The sequence below is a fragment of the Pseudopipra pipra genome, chromosome 4 (genome assembly GCF_036250125.1).
Source record: "Pseudopipra pipra isolate bDixPip1 chromosome 4, bDixPip1.hap1, whole genome shotgun sequence".
Classification (NCBI taxonomy): domain Eukaryota; kingdom Metazoa; phylum Chordata; class Aves; order Passeriformes; family Pipridae; genus Pseudopipra; species Pseudopipra pipra.
In genome coordinates, this window is record NC_087552.1 from 75062311 (window position 1) to 75083162 (window position 20852).

At 46.2% G+C, this 20852-nt stretch overlaps 1 protein-coding gene across 5 annotated transcripts in view; it reads left to right on the plus strand.

Moving 5' to 3' along the window:
• Positions 1-20852, plus strand: part of EXOC6B (exocyst complex component 6B) — a 338997-nt gene that overhangs the window by 105387 nt on the left and 212758 nt on the right. For 3 of the 5 annotated variants that reach the window (XM_064653623.1, XM_064653619.1, XM_064653620.1), the window contains exon 7: positions 16099-16170. The exons of the other annotated variants lie outside the window; for them this stretch is intronic. In XM_064653623.1, coding sequence (XP_064509693.1) covers positions 16099-16170 — 72 coding nt within the window. The remainder of the gene's footprint in view (positions 1-16098; positions 16171-20852) is intronic. 5 annotated transcript variants of the gene reach the window in all.

The window sequence follows — 20852 nt, forward strand, 5'->3', positions numbered from 1 at the left end:
AGATATTTTCCTTGGGATAGAGTAATAGAACCTCCTGAGTTGGAAGGGACCCACAACAATCATGGAATCGTGATGGTTTGGTGTTGAGGGGACCTTAAGGACCATCAAGTTTCAAGCCCCTGGTATGGGGAGGATCCATGTCAAGGATTGTGGGGTCCAACTCCTGGCCCTGCACAGGACACCCCAAAATCCCACCATTTCCAAACACTCCCAGAACTCCAGCAGGTTTGGGGCCATCCCCACCTCCCTAAGGAGCCTGTTCCAGTGCCCACCAGACTTTCCTCCTGGAGACTTCAGGAGAGCTTTGCACAGCCTGGATTTATCTCCAAACCTCCCAGTTAAAGACAGACACTAGAAAAAAAGTCTGGAGGTGGTTGGTGGGTTCAAGAGGTGGCTCAGGATGCGGCGGCACGCGAGGCGGAGCAGAGGGCTGGAATCTGCAGGGTTCCACCTCTGATTTTCCACCTTAACCTGTTGGTTTGGAACGTGGCTGCAAAGAGAGCCGGGCCAGAGGAAGTCCCCGAGCTCTGAGGGCTGTGGGTGTGAACTGCAGCTCGTGCTTTCCGCAGGATTCCGCAGCCGGAGCCGCTCTCACGTGAGGCGGCTTCTGGGAAGGCAGGGATGGGAAAGCTGCCATCCAACATCTACATCAGATTGCAATAAACTTTTATTCCTCCTCCTATTTCTCACTTCTGAAGTTGGGAACAAAACCAACTTTGTATAAATTATGTTCCTAAAGAGAGGCTGAACTTCCTACTTTGCTATTTATAGAGGGCTCTTTCTTGGTGCATCTGGAGAGCAGCTTGATTTTCTCTTCCTCAGCAGCTCCTGTTTGATCTCCTGGGTGCTCCTTGTGCATCCTCAAGGAACGTGGATAAATAATTTATCCATTCAGGATGGAAAAAAAAGTTTAAAATGGTTCAAGGCCGGGTTGGACGGGGCTTGGAGCAGCCTGGGACAGTGGAAGGTGGCCCTGCCCGTAGCAAGGGCTTTGGAATGAGATGATCTTTAAGGTCCCTTCCAACCCAAACTGTTCTGTGATTCCATGATTTTTGGAGTACCTCAGACTCACATGTGAGGGATGCTTCAGCAGTTCAGCTGAGGGTCTGTGTGAAAGGCTGGTGCTGCCTGATTTTGTTGTTGTCTTTAAAGGATATAAAAAACTCAAAGGCTAATTGTGGAAGGGTGGGAATAATCCCAGTAATGTTGAAGCCAGAGCATGTGTTGGTTTGATTTTGGGTGACCCTTGTCCTGCCATTTGGGTATTTGTGTGTAAGAAGGTGTCAGGACATCCAGAGGGAAACTCTTCTGTGCTGGATGAAGCTCCAGCCCTTGTTTCCCTGGTGTTTGCCCTTCCCTGCTGTCCCAGCCATGTTCTTGCCATGGGCTCAGTGACTCCAGCACAGCTGGGGCAGGATGAGTTCAGAGCTGATGGTGCAGAAGGAATCACCTCTCCTTGGGGCCTCGTTGGCCATTTGATCTTTTTGTTGACATCCAGCAGAAGTGTGGAAGAGCTTGGATGCCTTCCTGGAGTGTAGCTGCACGTCAAGCCTGCAACAGCCCATTAGTGTGTTGGAGGAGGTTTGTGAAACACTTCCCAGCCCCAGAGTTGTCATTATCTCCTCTCAGGCATCAAAGCTTCCTCAGGCTTCTCGGTTTCACCCAGGCTGAACTCCTGCAGGAGGGATTGGTTTGCTTCCCATGGCAGGGGAGGTCTCCCGATGATTTCCCTGTCAGTGCAGAGGTGGTTTTATGGTTGGAAGCTTTCCTGGGTTATTATTATTATTTTTTAAATAATAGTTCTGTCAGCACTTGCAGCATCAACTTGCAGAGTGTGCTTGGGAAAGAGCCTTTCCTTTGTTAAAGCACCACCAGGACCTGATTCCTGGGAGCAGTGATGGAATCAGAGCGTGGAAGCTGCTCTGCTGCCATCCCTGAACATCCATGGGCACACAGCCCTGTGTGTTAGGAATTCCTGTTATCACAGAATCACAGAATAATTTGGGTTGGGAGGGACCTTAAAGCCCATCCAGTGCCACCCCCTGCCATGGGCAGGGACACCTTCCACTGGACCAGGTTGCTCCAAGCCCCGTCCAACCTGTCCTTGGACACTTCCAGGGATCCAGGGGCAGCCCTGCGTGTTCATCCTTCCAACATGAGCACAGGAATTGATATAAAATTGCCCCAAGTGTGTCTTAGACCTTTTTTAGCACAAGCCTTATCCATATCTTAATTCCTAGGGAAAACACTCGTCCTGGAGGGTCTTATTTTGGACTTCTCCATTAGAGGGAAGATTTTGTGCTGCTCAGTAGCCCAGTGGAAATTTACTGTCTTCAGATGAGGCTCTGGAGGGAGAAAGGTGTTCTTGGGTAGTTCAGAAGGGACTTGCAGAGCTTTGGTTTCTTTCATTAAGAGGATTCCCCCATTTTGTGGGGCAGGAGGTTGTTACAGCTTTTCTTTTGGGTGTCCAGTGTGAAGACTGTCCTTGGAAGAAGTGGATTTACACAAGGAATGCTTTGACCTGTTGGAAGGAATCCTGAGGAGGCCCTGGAGATGCTGCCAGGGCTGGAGCCCCTCTGCTCTGGAGCCAGGCTGGGAGAGCTGGGGGGGTTCCCCTGGACAAGAGAAGGCTCCAGGGAGAGCTGAGAGCCCCTGGCAGGGCCTGAAGGGGCTCCAGGAGAGCTGGAGAGGGACTGGGGACAAGGCCTGGAGGGACAGCACACAGGGAATGGCTTCCCACTGCCAGAGGGCAGGGCTAGATGGGATATTGGGAAGGAATTGCTGGCTGTGAGGGTGTTGAGGCCCTGTCCCAGGTTGGGCAGAGAAGCTGTGGCTGCCCCTGGATCCCTGGAAGTGTCCAAGGTCAGGTTGGAGCAAGCTGGTCTAGTGGAAGGTGTCCCTGCCCATGGCAGGGGGTGGCACTGGATGGGCTTTAAGGTCCCTCCCAACCCAAACCAAACCATTCCAAGATCTGTGATTCTTGGTGACAGGAGCTGTGCTTTGCTGAGGAGTCTCTGTGTGTGGAGATCAGAGATCTCTGAGGGGTTGAAATGTGTCCTTCTAAGAGAATCCCTGTGACCTCACTCACTCCTGTAATTCTCAGTTCTCAACCTTCCCTCGAGGTCCAACCGTGACTCCGAGAAGAGCAATAAAAAGTGGGACGGTTTGATCTGAAATTGAAACATTTTGCTGAGTCTAATTAAGCCAACTCGTGATTATTATGTAAAACCCTGTCCCAGGCCTTCAAACAACTCCCTAAATCCCAGCCTGGCTTGAGCTCCGTGCCCAATCACCCCTTGGAAGAGCCCGGGAGTGGCGGGTGTTGAAAGGCCGCGGCTCGAGCTTGGCAGGGGAACCCAGAGCCCACAAGTGTGGAAATCTGCAGGAACACGAGCTGGGCTTTGATCAGGACACAGCCCGAATTTCCCCAGCCTGGGACTGGATCAAGAGCTCTGAGCAACAGTGGGGAAGGGATTTTAAACATGATCTTGTTCCACTCCATGGGCAGGGACACCTTCCACCAGCCCAGGTTGCTCCAAGCCTTGTCCAACCTGGCCTTGGACACTTCCAGGGATCCAGGGGCAGCCACAGCTTTTCTGCCCAACCTGGACCAGGGCCTCAGCACCCTCCCAGCCAGCAATTCCTTCCCAATATCCCATCTATCCCTGCCCTCTGGCACTGGGAAGCCATTCCCTGTGTGCTGTCCCTCCCTGCCTTGTCCCCAGTCCCTCTCCAGCTCTCCTGGAGCCCCTTCAGGCCCTGCCAGGGGCTCTCAGCTCTCCCTGGAGCTTTCTCTCCTCCAGGCTGAAATGGGGACAGTCCTAGATGGCCTTGAGCGGAATTTTCCTTGTTAATTTTCCTTTTCCTGGGCTCAGTGTGGGAAATGTCTTTGCCTCCTCAGCTGAGAATTATTTGTGTGCCACAAACTTCGTGTGGGGTGATGACTCCAGCACCAAACACTTTGCTTGAGTAAGTGGTGGGGTGGTTCTTCCCCCCGTCAATGTTTTAATTATTTTGAGGGTGTCAGGTCACTCTTAGGGTTGCCCTTCGCATTTCTGAGGCAGATATTCAATTTTTTTAGATTAAAATGTGAACGTTCCGACATGAATCTTTCCCGCGGAGAATATTCTGGGTTGGAAGGGACCCACAAGCACCGTGGAGTCCAACTCTTATGGAGTCAGGTCTTGTGGTCACTCCGTGCCCAACAATTCCAGAGAAGCCTTGGTGCCATGAGGGAATTCTCCACATGAATTCCCTCCCAGCTGCAGGGAGGAACATTTAATTAATCCCGGAGCCATTCCCTTGACAAGTCACTCAGACCCAGACCGACAACCTCTCCCCAGCTGCTGTGTGGGAGCCACGTGGTGACACAGGCTGTCATTAGAGCCCTGCCTTTGCACCCTTGAGGTTCCTGGCAGGTAATCAGTGTATTTTTTTCCCATCTGGAGGTTTGGATTTCGGTGTTCTGGGAATTAGGCCCCCGGGGATGTCCAGGAGATGTTTCGGTGTGAATGGAAGGTTTATTTTATTTTTTATTTTTTATTTAAATTCTTACTAAGAAATATTTCTTGCTCTTGCCCAATACCAGGATGCAAATAGAAATACATGTGCTCTGGGGTGTGTTTGGCAACAGATGGAAAACTAAACCAGGCAGCAGTTTTTCCAGGGCTCTCCCAACGTGCTGTGGTGGTCATCTCATTGCTGTCCTCCAGTGCTGCTGCTGCTTTTCCTGGGATCATCCAGGTTGGAAAAGACCTCCAAGGTCATGAATTCCAACCTTTAAAGTGACCTTTTGGTCACTTCCCCCTGTGCCTGAGCCTGCCAGGGTGATGGTGATTGGCAGTGGTGGGTCTGGAGTGTCCAAAACCAGAAGTAACGGGTTGTAAGTGGTGAGTGAGGTCCTGTCCTGTCAGGAACTCTCATCCTGAGTGTGCATTGCAGCTCAGGTGGTGATTTTAGGTGGTTTTTTTTTTCTGCTCTGCAGTGGTGGAGTCCCCATCCCTCCTAGGATTTAAAATCCCTGTGGATGTGGCCCTTGGGGACATGGGTCAGTGGTGGCCTTGGCAGTGCTGGGGGAACGGTTGGACTCGCTTATGTCTGAGGGCTTTTCCTTAAATATTCCATGATATGCTCTCTTTTTTCCCAGGGATAAAACCAGGCAGAAAAAGAGGTTTGGATTTGTAGCTGAGTTTTGGACCAGCTCCATCTTTGCTCTACAATTCTGAGGTGCAGCTCAAAAAATGATGTGAGAGCAAAGCCACCCCTCAGGATGTGTGAGTGTCTCTGCAGGGTCAGTGCTCTGGGAGCTTCTACTGAAGCCCTTAAAAGTGTAAATTAGTAACATGGGGATCCTCAGCTCAGGTTGTGCAGGACTTTTTAATGGCTTGGTGTCTCCAGGAGACCTTTCATGCTCTATCAGACAACAGTCAGAAATAATTCTTCCTCACCCTGGATTTTTTCCTGTCTGAGGCTCCTGTATTTTTCAGCTGTTAACTCTCATTTTTAGAACCCAAGATCCTCTTAATCCTCGGCAGGATAAGGTGATGTGTGAGGCCACCTTCTAGACAAATTCCCTGCCTGTGGAGGGATTGACTGGTGACATGTTTCAGTAGGTGAGTTTAGGAATCTGAAATGAAACGGTCACTTTGCATGTTTCTTGTAAACCTGAGCAGCTGAGGGAGCTGGGGGGGCTCAGCCTGCAGAAAAGGAGGCTCAGGGGGGACCTTCTGGCTCTGCAACTCCCTGACAGGAGGGGGGAGCCAAGGGGGGGTCAGGCTCTGCTCCCAGGGAACAAGGGACAGGAGGAGAGGGAACGGCCTCCAGCTCTGCCAGGGGAGGCTCAGGTTGGATATTGACCAAAATTCCTTCGAAGGTTTGTCAAGTTGTCCAGGGCAGGGGTGGATCCCCATCCCTGGAGGGATTTAAAATCCCTGTGGATGTGGCACTTGGGGACATGGGTCAGTGGTGGCCTTGGCAGTACTGGGGGATGGTTGGACTTGATGATCTCAGAGGGCTTTTCCAACTCAAATGATTCAGCGATTCTATTCTGTGATCACATCTTCACACATCACAGGATACCTCGAGCTGGAAGGGACCCCCAAGGACCATCCAGCCCAACCCTCAGCCCTGCACAGGCCCAGCCCCAAGAGTCCCCCCCTGTGCCCCAGAGGATCAGCCAAACCCTCCTGGAGCTCTGGCAGCCTTGGGGCTGTGCCCACTGCCCTGGGGAGCCTGGGCAGTGCCCAACCAGCCTCTGGGGGAAGAACCTTTGCCTGAGATCCACCCTGAGCCTGCCCTGGCACAGCTCCAGCCATTCCCTGGGTGCTGTCCCTGGTCCCCCCAGAGCAGAGCTCAGTCCCTGCCCCTCCTCTGCTCCTCCTGAGGATGTTGAAGACCCCATTGAGGTCTCCCCTCAGTCTCCTCCAGCTGAACACCCCAAGTGCCCTCAGTGTCCTCCCATGGCTTCCAATCAAGGCCCTTCCCCACCTCTGTTGCCTCCTTTGGACACTCTCCAGTGGCTCAATCTCTTCCCAACGTTGTTTTGCCCAAAACTGCACATTCCTCATGGGATGGTGGGACAATTCCCAGCTGAGACCCATTCCAGCACCTGAAGGCTGTGATCTTTGTGGAACTCTTGGAAGGCTTGGGGAAGGTGATTGGGAATCAGACAGGATCACCTCAGGGTTTTTTTTGGTGCAGTTGTAGGAGCAGCTCCTGGGGTGTCTGGTGGAAGGAGCAGGGGCAGCTCCGGCGGCTCCAGGTCGGTTCTTTTGTTCCTCATTTGCCCTGTGCTTTGTGGTCAGATTTTTTTGGTCTTCTCTCCCTCTCTCCCCCTTTAATTTGTGCTTTAAATCAAAGACCCCAACGGCTGTGGCTTGTAGGGTGTCAGGGATATAAAATGAGAGATGCAACAGAAAGGACCCTTCTGTGCTGTTGGCCAGAGCTGGGCAGGCTGCTTACAAGTCATCCATCCCATCCTGGTTGATTCTCTCCAGAGAAAACCCATGCCTCAAAATTCCCTGGACAAAGAGGAGTGAAATGTGGGATTTGAGCCCCTTGACTTCATAGCACAGGGAACTCTGAGGGAAGGGATTTTCACAGTTGTTTTTTCCAGTGGAAATCAGAATATCTGCTTGTTAGAAGGCCCAGGACATTCGTTGCACTCGCCTTTCACTCCTGCTCTGCTTCATCCATTTCAGGAACCTCCAAGCACCTACTTGGAGATGAAAACCTTATTTTTGGCTGCTGGGTTTGGGAAGCAACAGGCAGTTTTCCCTCCTTGTCTGGCTGTTCCTTTATCAGTGCCATTTTCCATCCATATGTGTTTAAAGCAATGTGAAGTGCCACCATAATGACCTAAAATCACATTATCACAGAATCCCAGGGTGGGTTGGGTTGGAAGGGACCTTAAATTAAAAGACCTGTTGATGATTATTTGCCTTTCTGAATGTCCAGCTGAATATTTGCTTTCTGGCTGGCAGGATTTGGGGTGTATGAGGGTAGGACACAAGTGGGGGCCAGGAATTGCTGGGGAAGTGCAAAACCTCCAAACTGTAGAAGGCGAAGGTCTCTCAAATCAGAAATTTATTCTACATCTGATAACAAATTGGCAATGATGCCAGCTGAGAAATTCTCTCTTATTAGGTGCCCCTTTCAGACCCTAAAAATCAGGGTAAAATGAAAGTTCATTCGTTTGTTATGGAATTGGCTCCACCTGTGGTGGCTCAGGTGTCCCTGGATTTGGGTCACAGGGGGAGAGCTGCGGAATTCCCGTGTTTTCCTTCCTCAGCCTCAAGCAGTGCAGGTTTCCAGGGCAAGGTCTGTGCTTCAGTGGGATCCTCGGAAAGATGAAAGGAGCCCTTGCAGAGGTGAAGTGGCTCCTGTGCTCCAGTGCATGATTTTAATGCTGTTCCTGAAGGTTTTATTTATTGGCTGCGAGGTCGGAGCCGCCGCCGTCGGTGCAGCCCCGGGAGCAGGGAAAGGGGGATAATTACCAGGAAACTATTACGTGGCCTTCAGAAGAACTCTGTCCCTTCTCTCTCTCTCTCTCTCTCTCTCCCCCTTTTTGGCTGCTCGTGCTGCAAATCTGGGAAGGAGAAGCTCATTCCTCACCGTGCCTGGGAGGGAGAAAGTGCAGAGTCAGCGTTTTCCTGAGTGCCGGAGGGTTGGAGAGCAGGAGCTGCCTGAGCTGGACATGGCTCAGAGCCCCCTCTGGACCTCAGGGCTGTTGGGTTATTTTCCTGCAGTAAACCAGGGTAAATAATGATGTGCTTTGTGGAGCGTGTGGTGCTGGGAGCGGTTATTGCTTCCCTGAGACAACTGCAAAGTACCTGCCCCTCCAAAAAAAAAGTGATGTTTGGCTGCTTTGGCAAGTTTAGGAACCTGGAATATCCGTGGGTTTGTGTGGTTGGTGTCTGTCAGCTCGGGAACTTCGTGTGGTTTGCACAGTTCAGGGAATCACAGAATGGTTTGGGTTGGAAGGGATGTTAAAGCCCATCCTGTTCCACCCCCTGCCATGGGCAGGGACACCTTCCACTAGCCCAGCTTGCTCCAACCTGGCCTTGGACACTTCCAGGGATCCAGGGGCAGCCACAGCTTCTCTGCTCAACCTGTGCCAGGGCCTCTCCACCCTCCCAGCCAGCAATTCCTTCCCAATATCCCATCTAACCCTGTCCTCTGGCACTGGGAAGCCATTCCCTGTGTCCTGTCCCTCCATGCCTTGTCCCCAGTCCCTCTCCAGCTCTCCTGGAGCCCCTTCAGGCCCTGCCAGGGGCTCTCAGCTCTCCCTGGAGCCTTCTCTTGTCCAGGGGAACCCCCCCAGCTCTCCCAGCCTGGCTCCATCCTTCCTTGCACATCCACTTTCCAGGTGTGAGATTCCTCAGCCTCCTCTTGGTGCTGTCACAGAGCTTCCTCTCCCAGCCTTTGGATTGTCCTGCAGGGGATGGAATGAGGTCCTGTGTATCCATGGATCCCACGGGGAAGCAGAGGAGATGTGACAATAATTTTCAAAGCCCTGGATGAGGTATTGGAATAAGCCCCTGATTCCTGGCATTTCACTCTCCTGGAAAACCAGCAGGAATTAAAAACCCTTCTTGTGACCTCAGGGTTGAATATCTGAGTCCCTTTAAGGTGTAAAATTCTTATTTCCTCGATTGCAAGTCGTTAATAGCTACAATTGCAAGTCCCAGTTTTCCCTGGAAGGTGTTTCTCGTGCCCTGACTTTGGTTTTTAGCGGGAATTTTGCAGACTTTTTATTTACACCTCGTTAACATGTGGTTGTCTCTTCTCCCTCCTCCGTTTCCCTGAGTTCAGGAGGGTTTCTCTGGTTTATTTGCTGGTAGGAGGTTTCCCCACGTGCAGTCTGAGAGCTGCTGCTCCTCTTACAAAAACATCCCAAAGCCCAACAACCCCAACACTCAAAAAACTTCACCTGAAACACATTCCTGGGGTGTTGTGTTTAGAAATTATGGTCTATTTGTTTTCTAGTCACCTGGTTTACTCTCTAAACCAGTATTAGACTGAGTTAGGAACTGACAGGTTTTGTTTTTCTCCTTTCCCTTTCCCTTTTTTTCAGTAATTTTTTTCCTTTTCCCTTTTTCTCTCTCTTTTTTTAAATTTTTAAAATTATTTTTAATTTTTATTTTTATTTATTTTTATACATTTCTACATTTAGTTAATTTTATATATTTATATATTTATTTATTTTACATGCATACTTACGTATAAATATTTTTATACATTTATTTTTATATATTTTATACATTTATTTATTTAATATAATTATTTATTTAATATATTTATTTATTTTATATGCATACTTATGTATAAATATTTTTTATACATTTATTTTTATGTATTTTATATATTTATTTGTTTCATAAAATTATTTGTTTTATATATTTATTTATTTTATAGACATACTTACGTATAAATATTTTTATACATTTATTTTTATATATTTTATACATTTATTTATTTAATATAATTATTTATTTAATATATTTATTTATTTTATAGACATACTTATGTATAAATATTTTTATACATTCATTTTATATATTTTATATATTTATCTATTTTATATAATTATTTATTTTATATATTTTCTATTTTATAGACATACTTATGTATAAATATTTTTATACATTCATTTTTATATTTTATATATTTATTTATTTTATATAATTATTTCTTTTATATTTATTTATTTTATATACATACTTATGTATAAATATTTTTATACATTCATTTTATATATTTTATATATTTATCTATTTTATATAATTATTTATTTTATATATTTTTATTTTATATACATACTTATGTATAAATATTTTTATACATTTATTTTTATATTTTTATATATGTATTTATTTTATATAATTATTTATTTTATATTTATTTTATATACATACTTATGTATAAATATTTTTATACATTCATTTTATATATTTTATATATTTATTTATTTTATATAATTATTTATTTTATATATTTATTTATTTTATATATTTATATATTTCTTCTTAATTTTCGTTGAGAATTTCTGAGTTTCCTGCCACCTCTTGCTACAAAAGGACGTAGAAATATAATCCCTTTTGCCATTTTAGGTGGGATAATATAAGAAAATGTAGAAATGAAGCAGAATAATAACTCTGACGGCCATCCAGGGCCCAAAGAAGGGTTGAGTTTCTTTGAAGATGTGGAAAATTGCAGCTCAGTTGGAAAGCTCAGGGAAGTTTTGTTTGACCGAGTGTGAACTCCGAGTGCTGGGCCGGAGATCCCGAAAATCCTGCAGTGGGATTGGTGGTGGAATTGAGGCCGAGGCTTTGTTTTAGCCTGGTTTGGGTGGAATCATGGAATCTTGGAATCATTTGGGTTGGAAAAGCCCTCTGAGAGCATCGAGTCCAAGGCCAGCAGTGCCAAGGCCACCACATGGATTAGTCTGTCCTTGCCTAATTCCCGTTGTTGTGCTGGTCTGGAATCTCTTGAGGCTGAATCAGATCCTTCCAGGGGTTTTCCTTCTGTTGGGATTCTCTTGGCATTGTTTGTTGGTGCTGCCTCTTCTCTTTGACAGCACAGGGATTGTTGCAATTCCACCTCGTTTTCCCCTCATTAAACAGTTTGTGGTGGAGGTTAATCCTGAAATGCTCTGGGATGGAAGGGACCTTACAAACCGTCTCCTTCCACCCCCTGCCATGGGCAGGGACACCTTTCACCAGCCCAGGTTGCTCCAACCTGGCCTTGGACACTTCCAGGGATCCAGGGGCAGCCACAGCTTCTCTGCCCAACCTGTGCCAGGGCCTCCCCACCCTCAGGGGAAATCTCCTCTTTTTATTGTCACAAAGAAAGGACTGGAAATTCTTCCTCCTGCAGGGAGGGGAGTCATCTTTGTGTTGTCACATGGGGGGGATTTTAAGCCCTTCTGGTCTTGTGTGGCCCTTAAGCACAGTCCCAGAATATCTTGAGCTTGAAGGGACCCACAGGGACCATCCAGTCCCACTCCTGGTCCTGCCCAGACACCCCAACAATCCCACCCTGTCCCTCAGAGCGTTGTCCAAACCCTCCTGGAGCTCTGGCAGCCTTGGGGCTGTGCCCACTGCCCTGGGGAGCCTGGGCAGTGCCCAACCACCCTCTGGGGGAAGAACCTTTCCCTAAAATCCACCCTGCCCCTGCCCTGGCACAGCTCCAGCCATTCCCAGGGAAATGCTGCTGAGGATCCTTTGGAGACTCCTCTGGGTTCCGTAGGTCTGGGTAGGAAGGACTTAAATCTTTGATGTGAAATCAGTTCCAGTGATTTTAGGGTGTCCTAAAGGAATGAATTTTCTTATGGCCAAAATCCAGAACAGAGGGAGCAGAGGGAGCTATTTTTTACCTCTGGCAAATTAGAGAACACCTCTGCTGGGAGTGTCATCTCCTAAATAAAGTTTTTAATTAATCTTTCGACCTCTCCTCCCCAGCTGCTGCATCTTGCAGGAACAAAAGTAGAACAGCTCAGGTGAAAAATTCCAATTGAGCCGTGTCCTGAATCCTGCTGAACATTCTCGTGGCAGGTGTTTATTTTATTCTACTTTATTCCACTTCATGCAGCACAAAATTTGCCTTTGAGCAGTAGGCTTTTATGCAGAGATTGTCCTAATATTTTTGAAGTTATTCATGATTTTGTCGCAGACAGATGTGACAATTGGAATCTTTACCGGGGTTATGGGTTGGAAACAGGGTTTCCAAGGCTTGAAGAACTTGATTTATATGATTTATCAGCTAAGGGGGCTGTGAGCTCTGTGTTTGGGGATGTTTGTTAAACACCACCAGTCGTAGCTACCGTTTCAAAGAAGCACCCAAAGGTTTGGTGAGAGGCAAAGGGGAAGGTCCCAGCTGGGTAGAGGTGGAGTAAAAGACCTTCTGGAATGATCCATCAGGATTTGTGGTGGGCATTGCATCATCCCTTGGAAAACCTTTGTGATCTGACTGACTTGTTTTTTCTCCAAGCTCCCAAGTTCCACCTCGACCACAACCACTGACCTTGAAGTGGGTTTTTAATTAGGGGACGACTCCTCGTCTGGATTTTGGGAGGGTTATTTGGGATGTCGGGGCTCTGTGAGTGCCGTGACCTCGGAGAACTCGCTGCCTATAGGAATAATAAATTCAGGCTTCGTGTTTTTCTTCTTGTGGCGAAGCCCAAATTTAAAAAGAAAAGGGGAGTTTAAAGAGAAAAAAGAAGTCGAGCCAAGGCTTTTGGTGTTCTGATCCCGACTCTGATAACGCTCCTTGTGTGGCCTTGGGTGAGTTATTAATCCACGTGGGCCTGACTTTGCCAATTTATCCAATATGGATAAATTCCCTCGGCCAACGGGATGACGTGTGTTTAATGGAAATGTGAAATAACGACCGTAAAAGCGGGGTAATTGCGAGCTTTTGGGGGTGTTTTGTTTATGACAAAGGACGGTTGTGCTCCGGGGAGGCGCCCGTTTTCCAGCCCTCCTCCACTGAACTCCTGGGAGATGTTTTGGCTCTTCCAAGGAGGATTTTTCTTGACTCGTGGCCACCGCTGTGGTGCCGGGCCCCGCCAAGTTCAATGTTCTGCTGGACGGAGCAGGACGTGTTTATGGATTTTGACGAAAACTTGGAAGTTCTTGGATGGTTGAACTCGCAGCGTTACGGGAAAATGAATCAGGTGGTGACTCACCAAGGAGGGCTGACCCCGGGGGGAGAGGGCAGAGCGTGCACTAAAGACTTACTGGGAAAGTATTTCTCTGGTTGTCTGGGGCGTATATTTATTTTTGTGGGATTATTCCCGAGGCTGGTACCAGCTGGGGCCATTAGGGATGGGCCGTGGGCTTGGTGCCTCTCTGAATTTTCATATATCTCTATATATCTATATATCTGTATCTATCTATATATCCATATCTATCTGTATATCTAGCTATCTATTTAAATCTATATATTTATATATCTATATATCTATATCTATATCTCTCTATATCTCTCTATCTATATATCTGTATATCTCTCTATATCTCTGTATATCTCTCTTATCTATATATCAGTATATAGATATATCAATATATGGGTCTATATATCCATATATCTCTCTATATATTGATATATATATCTATATATCATCTATATATCAATATATAGATATATCAATATATGGGTCTATATATCCATATATCTCTCTCTATATTGATATATATCTATATATCATCTATATATCAATATATATATATATCAATATATGGGTCTCTATATCTATAAATCTCTCTATGTATTGATATATACCTCTATATATCATCTATATATCAATATATAGATATATATCTATATCTCTATATATCTATATAGATATATAGATATCAATATCTCAGTATATAGATCTGTCTATTTATATATTGATATTTATCTATCTATCAATTTATGTATCAATATATAGATATTTAGAGAGATACAGAGAGATATATAGATTTAGATATATAGATATATAGATATATAGATATATAGATATTAGCAATATATAATATAGAAACAATAGACAAATAAACATCAATTTAGAGATTAAATACACATTTATGTATTTATATTTATATATAACACACAATATATAAATAATATATATATCCTATGTATATATCCAATATAAATAATATATATATAAATTATATATTTATATATATATTATATATAGGTGTATATATTTAGATATTTTGATATAAACAATATATAATATATAAATAATATACAAATAAACATATAATATATAGATACATAAATAATATATAAAATATAGATACACACATATATAAACAATACATAATACATAAGTAATATGCAGATAAATATATATTTGCATATAATATATAAATACATAAATAATATATAAATTATAGATATACATATATATAAACAATATATAAATATATAAATAATATATAAATTATAGATATTTGCATATAATATATAAACATTATATAAATGTATAAATGTTACATATATTTTGTATATTTTTTATATCTGTGTATCTATCTATCTATCTATCTATCAAATATACTTTTTTCCCCTTCAGACCCAACCATTTCCAGGCTTAAGAGTTGTCTGTTTGTTCTCACTCCAGACCAAGGTGTTTGGGCAGCTTAAAGGACAACAGTTTTTCTACAGGAAAAGTTGATTTTAAGTAGAAGATTTAAATGTTGTTCACAAAATCTGAAAGGTCAACAGAGCAAACCCCAGCCAGGGCACAGCAGTGTGAGGGCATATATTTATTTTTGTTGGATTATTCCCATGGCTGGTTTTAGGTGGTGCCGTTAGGGATCAGTTGTGGTCTTGGTGCCTCTCTGAATTTAATTTTAATATATTATTGAATTTTTTTATTTAATTATTTTATTTTTTTCCCCCGTTTATTTTATTTTACTTTATTTTATTTTTTTTAAATAATTTTCAATTTATTTCGTTTTAAAAGAAAAGGTTTAAGCGTTCACACAGAATCTGAAAGGTCAGCAGAGCAAACCCAGCCAGGGCACAGCTGGTCAGGGCTCTGCTGCCTGGATTTACTCGAGGCAGAGAAGCAGCTCCAGCTGCAACAATGGAGGTTTTCTCATCTCCAGGCTTTGGAGAAATCCAGAAATCTGATGTTTTCTGGAATCATAAAGTGCTTTGGATTTCAAGGGGCCTTAGAGATAGATGATCTTGTTCCAACCTCCTACCATGGGCAGGGACACCTTCCACTAGACCAGGTTGCTCCAACCTGGCCTTGGACACTCCCAAGGATCCAGGGGCAGCCACAGCTTCTCTGGACAACCTGGGCCAGGGCCTCAACACCCTCACAGTCAACAATTCCTTCCCAATATCCCATCTAGCCCTGTCCTCTGGCAGTGGGAAGCCATTCCCTGTGTGCTGTCCCTCCCTGCCTTGTCCCCAGTCCCTCTCCAGCTCTCCTGGAGCCCCTTCAGGCCCTGCCAGGGGCTCTCAGCTCTCCCTGGAGCCTTCTCTTCTCCAGGGGAACCCCCCCAGCTCTCCCAGCCTGGCTCCAGAGCAGAGGGGCTCCAGCCCTGGCAGCAGCTCCAGGGCCTCCTCTGGACTCTCTGCAGCAGCTCCACGTCCTTGTGCTGTTGTTCCCAGGGCTGGAGCAGCTCTGCAGGGGGGTCTCAGCTGAGACAGGGGCAGAGGGGCAGAATCCCCCCCTGCCCTGCTGCCCACGCCGGGGGATCAGCCCAGGGCACAGGGGGTCTGAGCTGGGGCATCTCCAGCCTCTCCCCCACCAGCACCCCCAAATCCTTCTCCCAGGGCTTCTCTTCATCCCTTCTCTGCCCATCCTGTATTTCTGCTTGGAATTGCCCCAACCCACGTGCAGGATCTTGCTCTTCACCTTGTTGTACCTCGTGACCAAACCATTCCTTCCAGGTGTAGCAGCTGTGGATGGAATTCCCTGTTGTTGTTGTTGTTGTTGTCCTCAGTTCTACAAACACCCACATTCAGTGTCATTGTCAGGTTTCTGCCCTGTTTGCTTCCACTCTTTAGGAATTTTCCTGCCTGTCTGCTCGTTGTCTTCTCTTTGTTGTAATTACCTCTTTCATTAATGTTTATTCCCTTCCTTTCCTGAAGGATTGCAGATACAATCAGTGGAAAATAATTGCCAAGATATTCTTCAGTCTTCTGCTCTCTCCAAACATTCAGGTACTTTGCACTTGATGTGTCATCCTCACTAATTCCCTCTCTTTGAGAATAACATGGACTTCATTTCTTGTCCACCTTTGAAATACTTTGATTTTTGTGGCACTAAACTGCAAACCTGAGTCCCCTGGCTGAATACTTACAGCTCACTAACCTTTGCTGTGGTGGAAATCAGCTTCCCAGTGGGGAAAAACTCCAAATTTTCCAGTCTGGTCATCTGCTGGGATATGAAACAAGAGCAGTTTTTCACCAGCCTTCTCGAGTTTGGATATCAGAACTAATTGCAGTGCATTAGGAGGAGTCATGGCAATGTTTCCGTGGTTGTCCATCTGAACTGTACAATCCACTGAACTAAAAGTGCTTTGCTGTCCCACCTGCCATCCCATTCCATGGCAATGATCCCTCAGCAGGGCACAACAAGATAACAGTGACCGTTTTTTTCCAGTTCTGCACAGAAAAAAAAAAAAATCATGGAATCCTACTGTGGTTTGGGTTGGAAGGGACCTTAAAGCTCACCCACTTCCAACCCCCTGCCATGGGCAGGGACACCTTCCATGGACCAGGTTGCTCCAAGGTCTGGTCTTGAATCCTTCCAACCTGGAAGGAAGGATTCCTGGATCCAAGCTGGCCTTGAACCCTTCCAAAAATCCTCCTTTAGAGAGAAACAATCCATTTTGGACTGTTTCAGCATGTTATGGATAAACTCAAGCAGCCACTGATCTCTCCCTGTATCCTCTTGCTTCCCATATCAGCTCTCTACACTTCCCAACTCCAGATTTTTCTTTGTCAGCTTGAGGTTCCCTCTTTATTCCCTTTGTCATGTCCCCTTTTTCTTTTTTCCTCCTTTTTTTACTGCCTCCTTAACCTCCCTCTGAGCCAGGTTGCCTTTTAACCGGCGTGGCCGCCCCTTTCAGTTGTGGGATTGTGGCTTTTGGAGCATCTACTTAAAATGTTCTTCAACAATTTTCAATTAGTCTTCATATTTTTCTGATTACGTTCCTTTTTCCCAACTGATTTGCCTCGTAATTATTTTCAGCTTGATGAAACCAGCCCTCTGTAAAGATGTGTGTATGTATATATGTGTGTCTGTACATGTGTGTGTATGTGGGGACTGTTGGTGGTGCTGTTTTATTCCCAATTTCCATGTATTTTCTAGTTCATGTAGATTTCTGGTCAAGTTACGGTGACTTGTGTTCTAATTATCCAAGAAGTGGGATAAAACGTGGCTGCTGCTTCTAAAACATCGTTTTTCCAAGTGGGCACTGGCACAGGAGAGGCTGATTTAGGGGTTTGTTGGCATTTAGGGGATGGTGTTTCTGTAATTAAAGGGGAGTCATCTCCAGCCCTTTGATGTCTGGACAACCTTGGCTCCTCCTGAACTTGGTGTGGTTTGTTTTATCATGGAGTCATGGAATGCTTTGGATTGGAAAGGACCTTAAAGCTCATCTCATTCCAACCCCCTGCCATGGGCAGGGACACCTTCCAATAGCCCAGGTTGCTCCAAGCCCCATCCAACCTGGCCTTGGACACTTCCAAGGATCCAGGGGCAGCCACAGCTTCTCTGGGCAAGTTGTGGATGCTCCATCCCTGGAGGTATCCCAGAGGTTGGTGCTGTGTTAGCTCAGGAAGGATTAAAAAAGGTAAATGCTACCTCCAGTCTGGTTTGGAAGTTTTGTGGTCCACGTTGGAGCAGCGTCCGTGGGATTCCAGGTGAGACAGGAGATGGTGGAGTTGCCTCGTGTGTGCTCTGCAAAGCTGGTGGAGGAGGCACTGCCTGTGGTGGGAATTTTGTAGAATCCCAGAATCTTTGAAGTTGGAAAAGCCCTCCAAGACCATCCAGTCCCCCCTGTGCCTGATCCCACCTTGTCCCCCAGCCCAGAGCACTGAGTGCCACGGCCAGTCCTTCCTTGGACACCTCCAGAGGTGGGCACTCCAAACCTCCCTGGGCAGCCCCTGCCAAGGCCTGGCCACCCTTTCCAGGAGGAAATTCCTCCTGATGTCCAACCTGAGCCTCCCCTGGCACAGCTGGAGGCCGTTCCCTCTCCTCTTGTCCTTTGTTCCCTGGCAGCAGAGCCCGACGCCCCCGAGTTCCCCCCTCCTGTCAGGGAGTTGCAGAGCCAGAAGGTCCCCCCTGAGCCTCCTTTTCTCCAGGCTGAGCCCAGGATGATCCAAGCCCAGTCAGGGTCACTTGGAGACCTTTCCTGTAACCTCACAGTGACACTGATCCAAGCTGGGATAACATTTGTGGTGGAATGAGCAGGGAAAGGCTGTGATGGTGGAGCTGAGGCAGGGAAACCGTGTGGGAGAACCAACATGGAAGAGCCACCCACGGGAGCAGGACATGACCCCACCATCCCAACCCCGGTGAGATGTCCCACGTGGGGTCAACATCTCCCCCTGGAATGGTGCTCTATTCTTTGCTGGACCAAACCTGCAGCCTTGGGGATGCATTTGGATGCTCTGAGGGGAGGGATCATCCCAGTTTACCCCCCAGCTGACCTCGTGGAGCTGGATGGAACCGATCAGCACCACGGATGTCAGCGAGCAGCAGTCGGGCTCCATCTGCAGCTGCTTAACCAGCCCTTCCCACAATGTGTTGGGAGGGGTCATCTGGTTCCAGTTTCACCAGAAACAGAAGTAAATGTTGAGAACATACTTCTCTACATCCAGTTTCACTTGTTGTGGATACTTGAAATACTTTGCAACCCACATCTTTGGGGTTTCGAGGAGGGTTTTTGGCCAGAAGAGCCCCCGCGACCATTTGAGATTTGGTTTCTTCTTCTTTAAAAAGTGCCCCGGAGGTTGCATTGTAGGGACTTTCCTTATGCAAAACATAAAAGTGCCTTTTTTTTTTTTTTTTTTTTAAATTATAACCATATTTTTTCATTAAAATCAGTTGGGGTCCCAATAAACAATCGACTCCCAAAATTTTCCAAATGTTTGCTGCAGCGCCGTTTCTATTTTTAATTATTTTATTTTTTTGTTTTAAAAAAAAACGGTTTTTCCTTAAAAAAAAAACCCAAACCCAACTTGGCTTAGAATTTAAAGAAGCCATCTAGTAAATCAGAAAAAATGCACATATATATAGCTCTTTATTGCAATATAATTAAAACCTACTGTACATTTGAGTGTAGGAATCCTTCTGTCGCCGTGTCCGACGAGCTCTGCCGTTTGCTTATCGTGGGAACTTCTTCTTTCTCTTCCCAGCTCTTCTCAAAGACTCTTCCAGCCTGTTTATACATTTGTTTTCTATAAATTGAGAACTGTGATCTTACAGGAAAAGATGTTAAAAACCTCTTCAAAGGCACAAAAGTGCCTGGTTTGCACCCCACGTCACTCTTTGATATTGTCATTTTTAGGGCTTATTCCTAGAGTTTTATTGTTTTCTTGTTACCTGGTGCAATATTTATTTGCTGTTGTAAAAAAAGCCCCACCACAACTGAGAACAAAAACCCCCCGGTTTTGCATCAAAAGTTGTCGTGTTTGCTTTGTACAAAACCAAGTCAAGGTGTCCTTGTAAACATATTTAGGGTCAAAATTTTTTTTATTGCACCTGGAGGTTGAAAAGTATTTTAAGATATTCCTGCAGTGCTTCTGTGAAATGCTGAGTATCCAGTGAAAAACCTTCCTTTCTGGAAAGATCCAGGTGCTGGGGCAAACGGTGGGGAGGGAGAACTTCTCCCTGATGAAAGGAAAAATGGGGGGAACAGAAGGAAATGTGGGATTTCCCCATGTTTGTTCTGTTTTCCAAGGGTCATTTCTGTGTCTGCTCGGCTTTGGCCGAGCCAGGAAATCTGTTCCAGCGGATCCAACCCCGGGGGCAGGTGGGATGGAAGGTGAGATGTCCAGCTTTTGGCTTCCCACTGCTAGAGGGCAGGGATAGGTGGGATATTGGGAAGGAATTCCTGGCTGTGAGGGTGGTGAGGCCCTGTCCCAGGTTGACAGAGAAGCTGTGGCTGCCCCTGGATCCCTGGGAGTGTCCAAGGCCAGGCTGGAGCAACCTGGTCTAGTGGAAGGTGCCCCTGCCCATGGCACTGGATGGGCTTTAAGTTCCCTTCCAACCCAACCCATTCCATGATTCCATGAAAATATTAACTAGGAGGATTTGCTTGATGGGCATCTGTCACTGACAGCAGCTGAGCTCGTTCATTTTTAGCTGGATTTGTTAATTTTTCCAGTCTCTGGACACCACAAACCTTCCCAGAGCCGTTGGCCGATCCCAGTCACCCTTCTGGGTCGTCCTTCTGTCCCTCCCGTGGTTCACGTGGTTCAAATCATCCTCTGCAGCCCCAGCAAAGTGGTTTCTGTGCTTCTGGGTTTTGGCTCAGCCACGTGGAGTGTGCCCAAGCCCGAGGAATTCGTGGAGCTGGTGCCCAGCATTGGAGTTTCATTGGCATCTTCACCGTGGAAAATGGCTCCCTCGCTTCCCAGGGCACGGAAAGAGGAGAAAGTGAATTTGCTGCTCCATTTCCCTGTTGCTCAAAGCTGGTTGTGCTCCTGGTGAACGATCCGAGCCGGATGAATCCGCGGGATGAGTTTGCTTCCCGTCTGTTTCCAGGGGCATTTGCGTTGTGGGACTTGTTTGAAGGCGACGGGAAACGTCTGTTTGTCGTGGGCCTCTCGGACGTTCGGGACGTGCAGTTAAAGATGGGAAGTTTCTGCTTGGCCTCGAACGTGTTTTCACT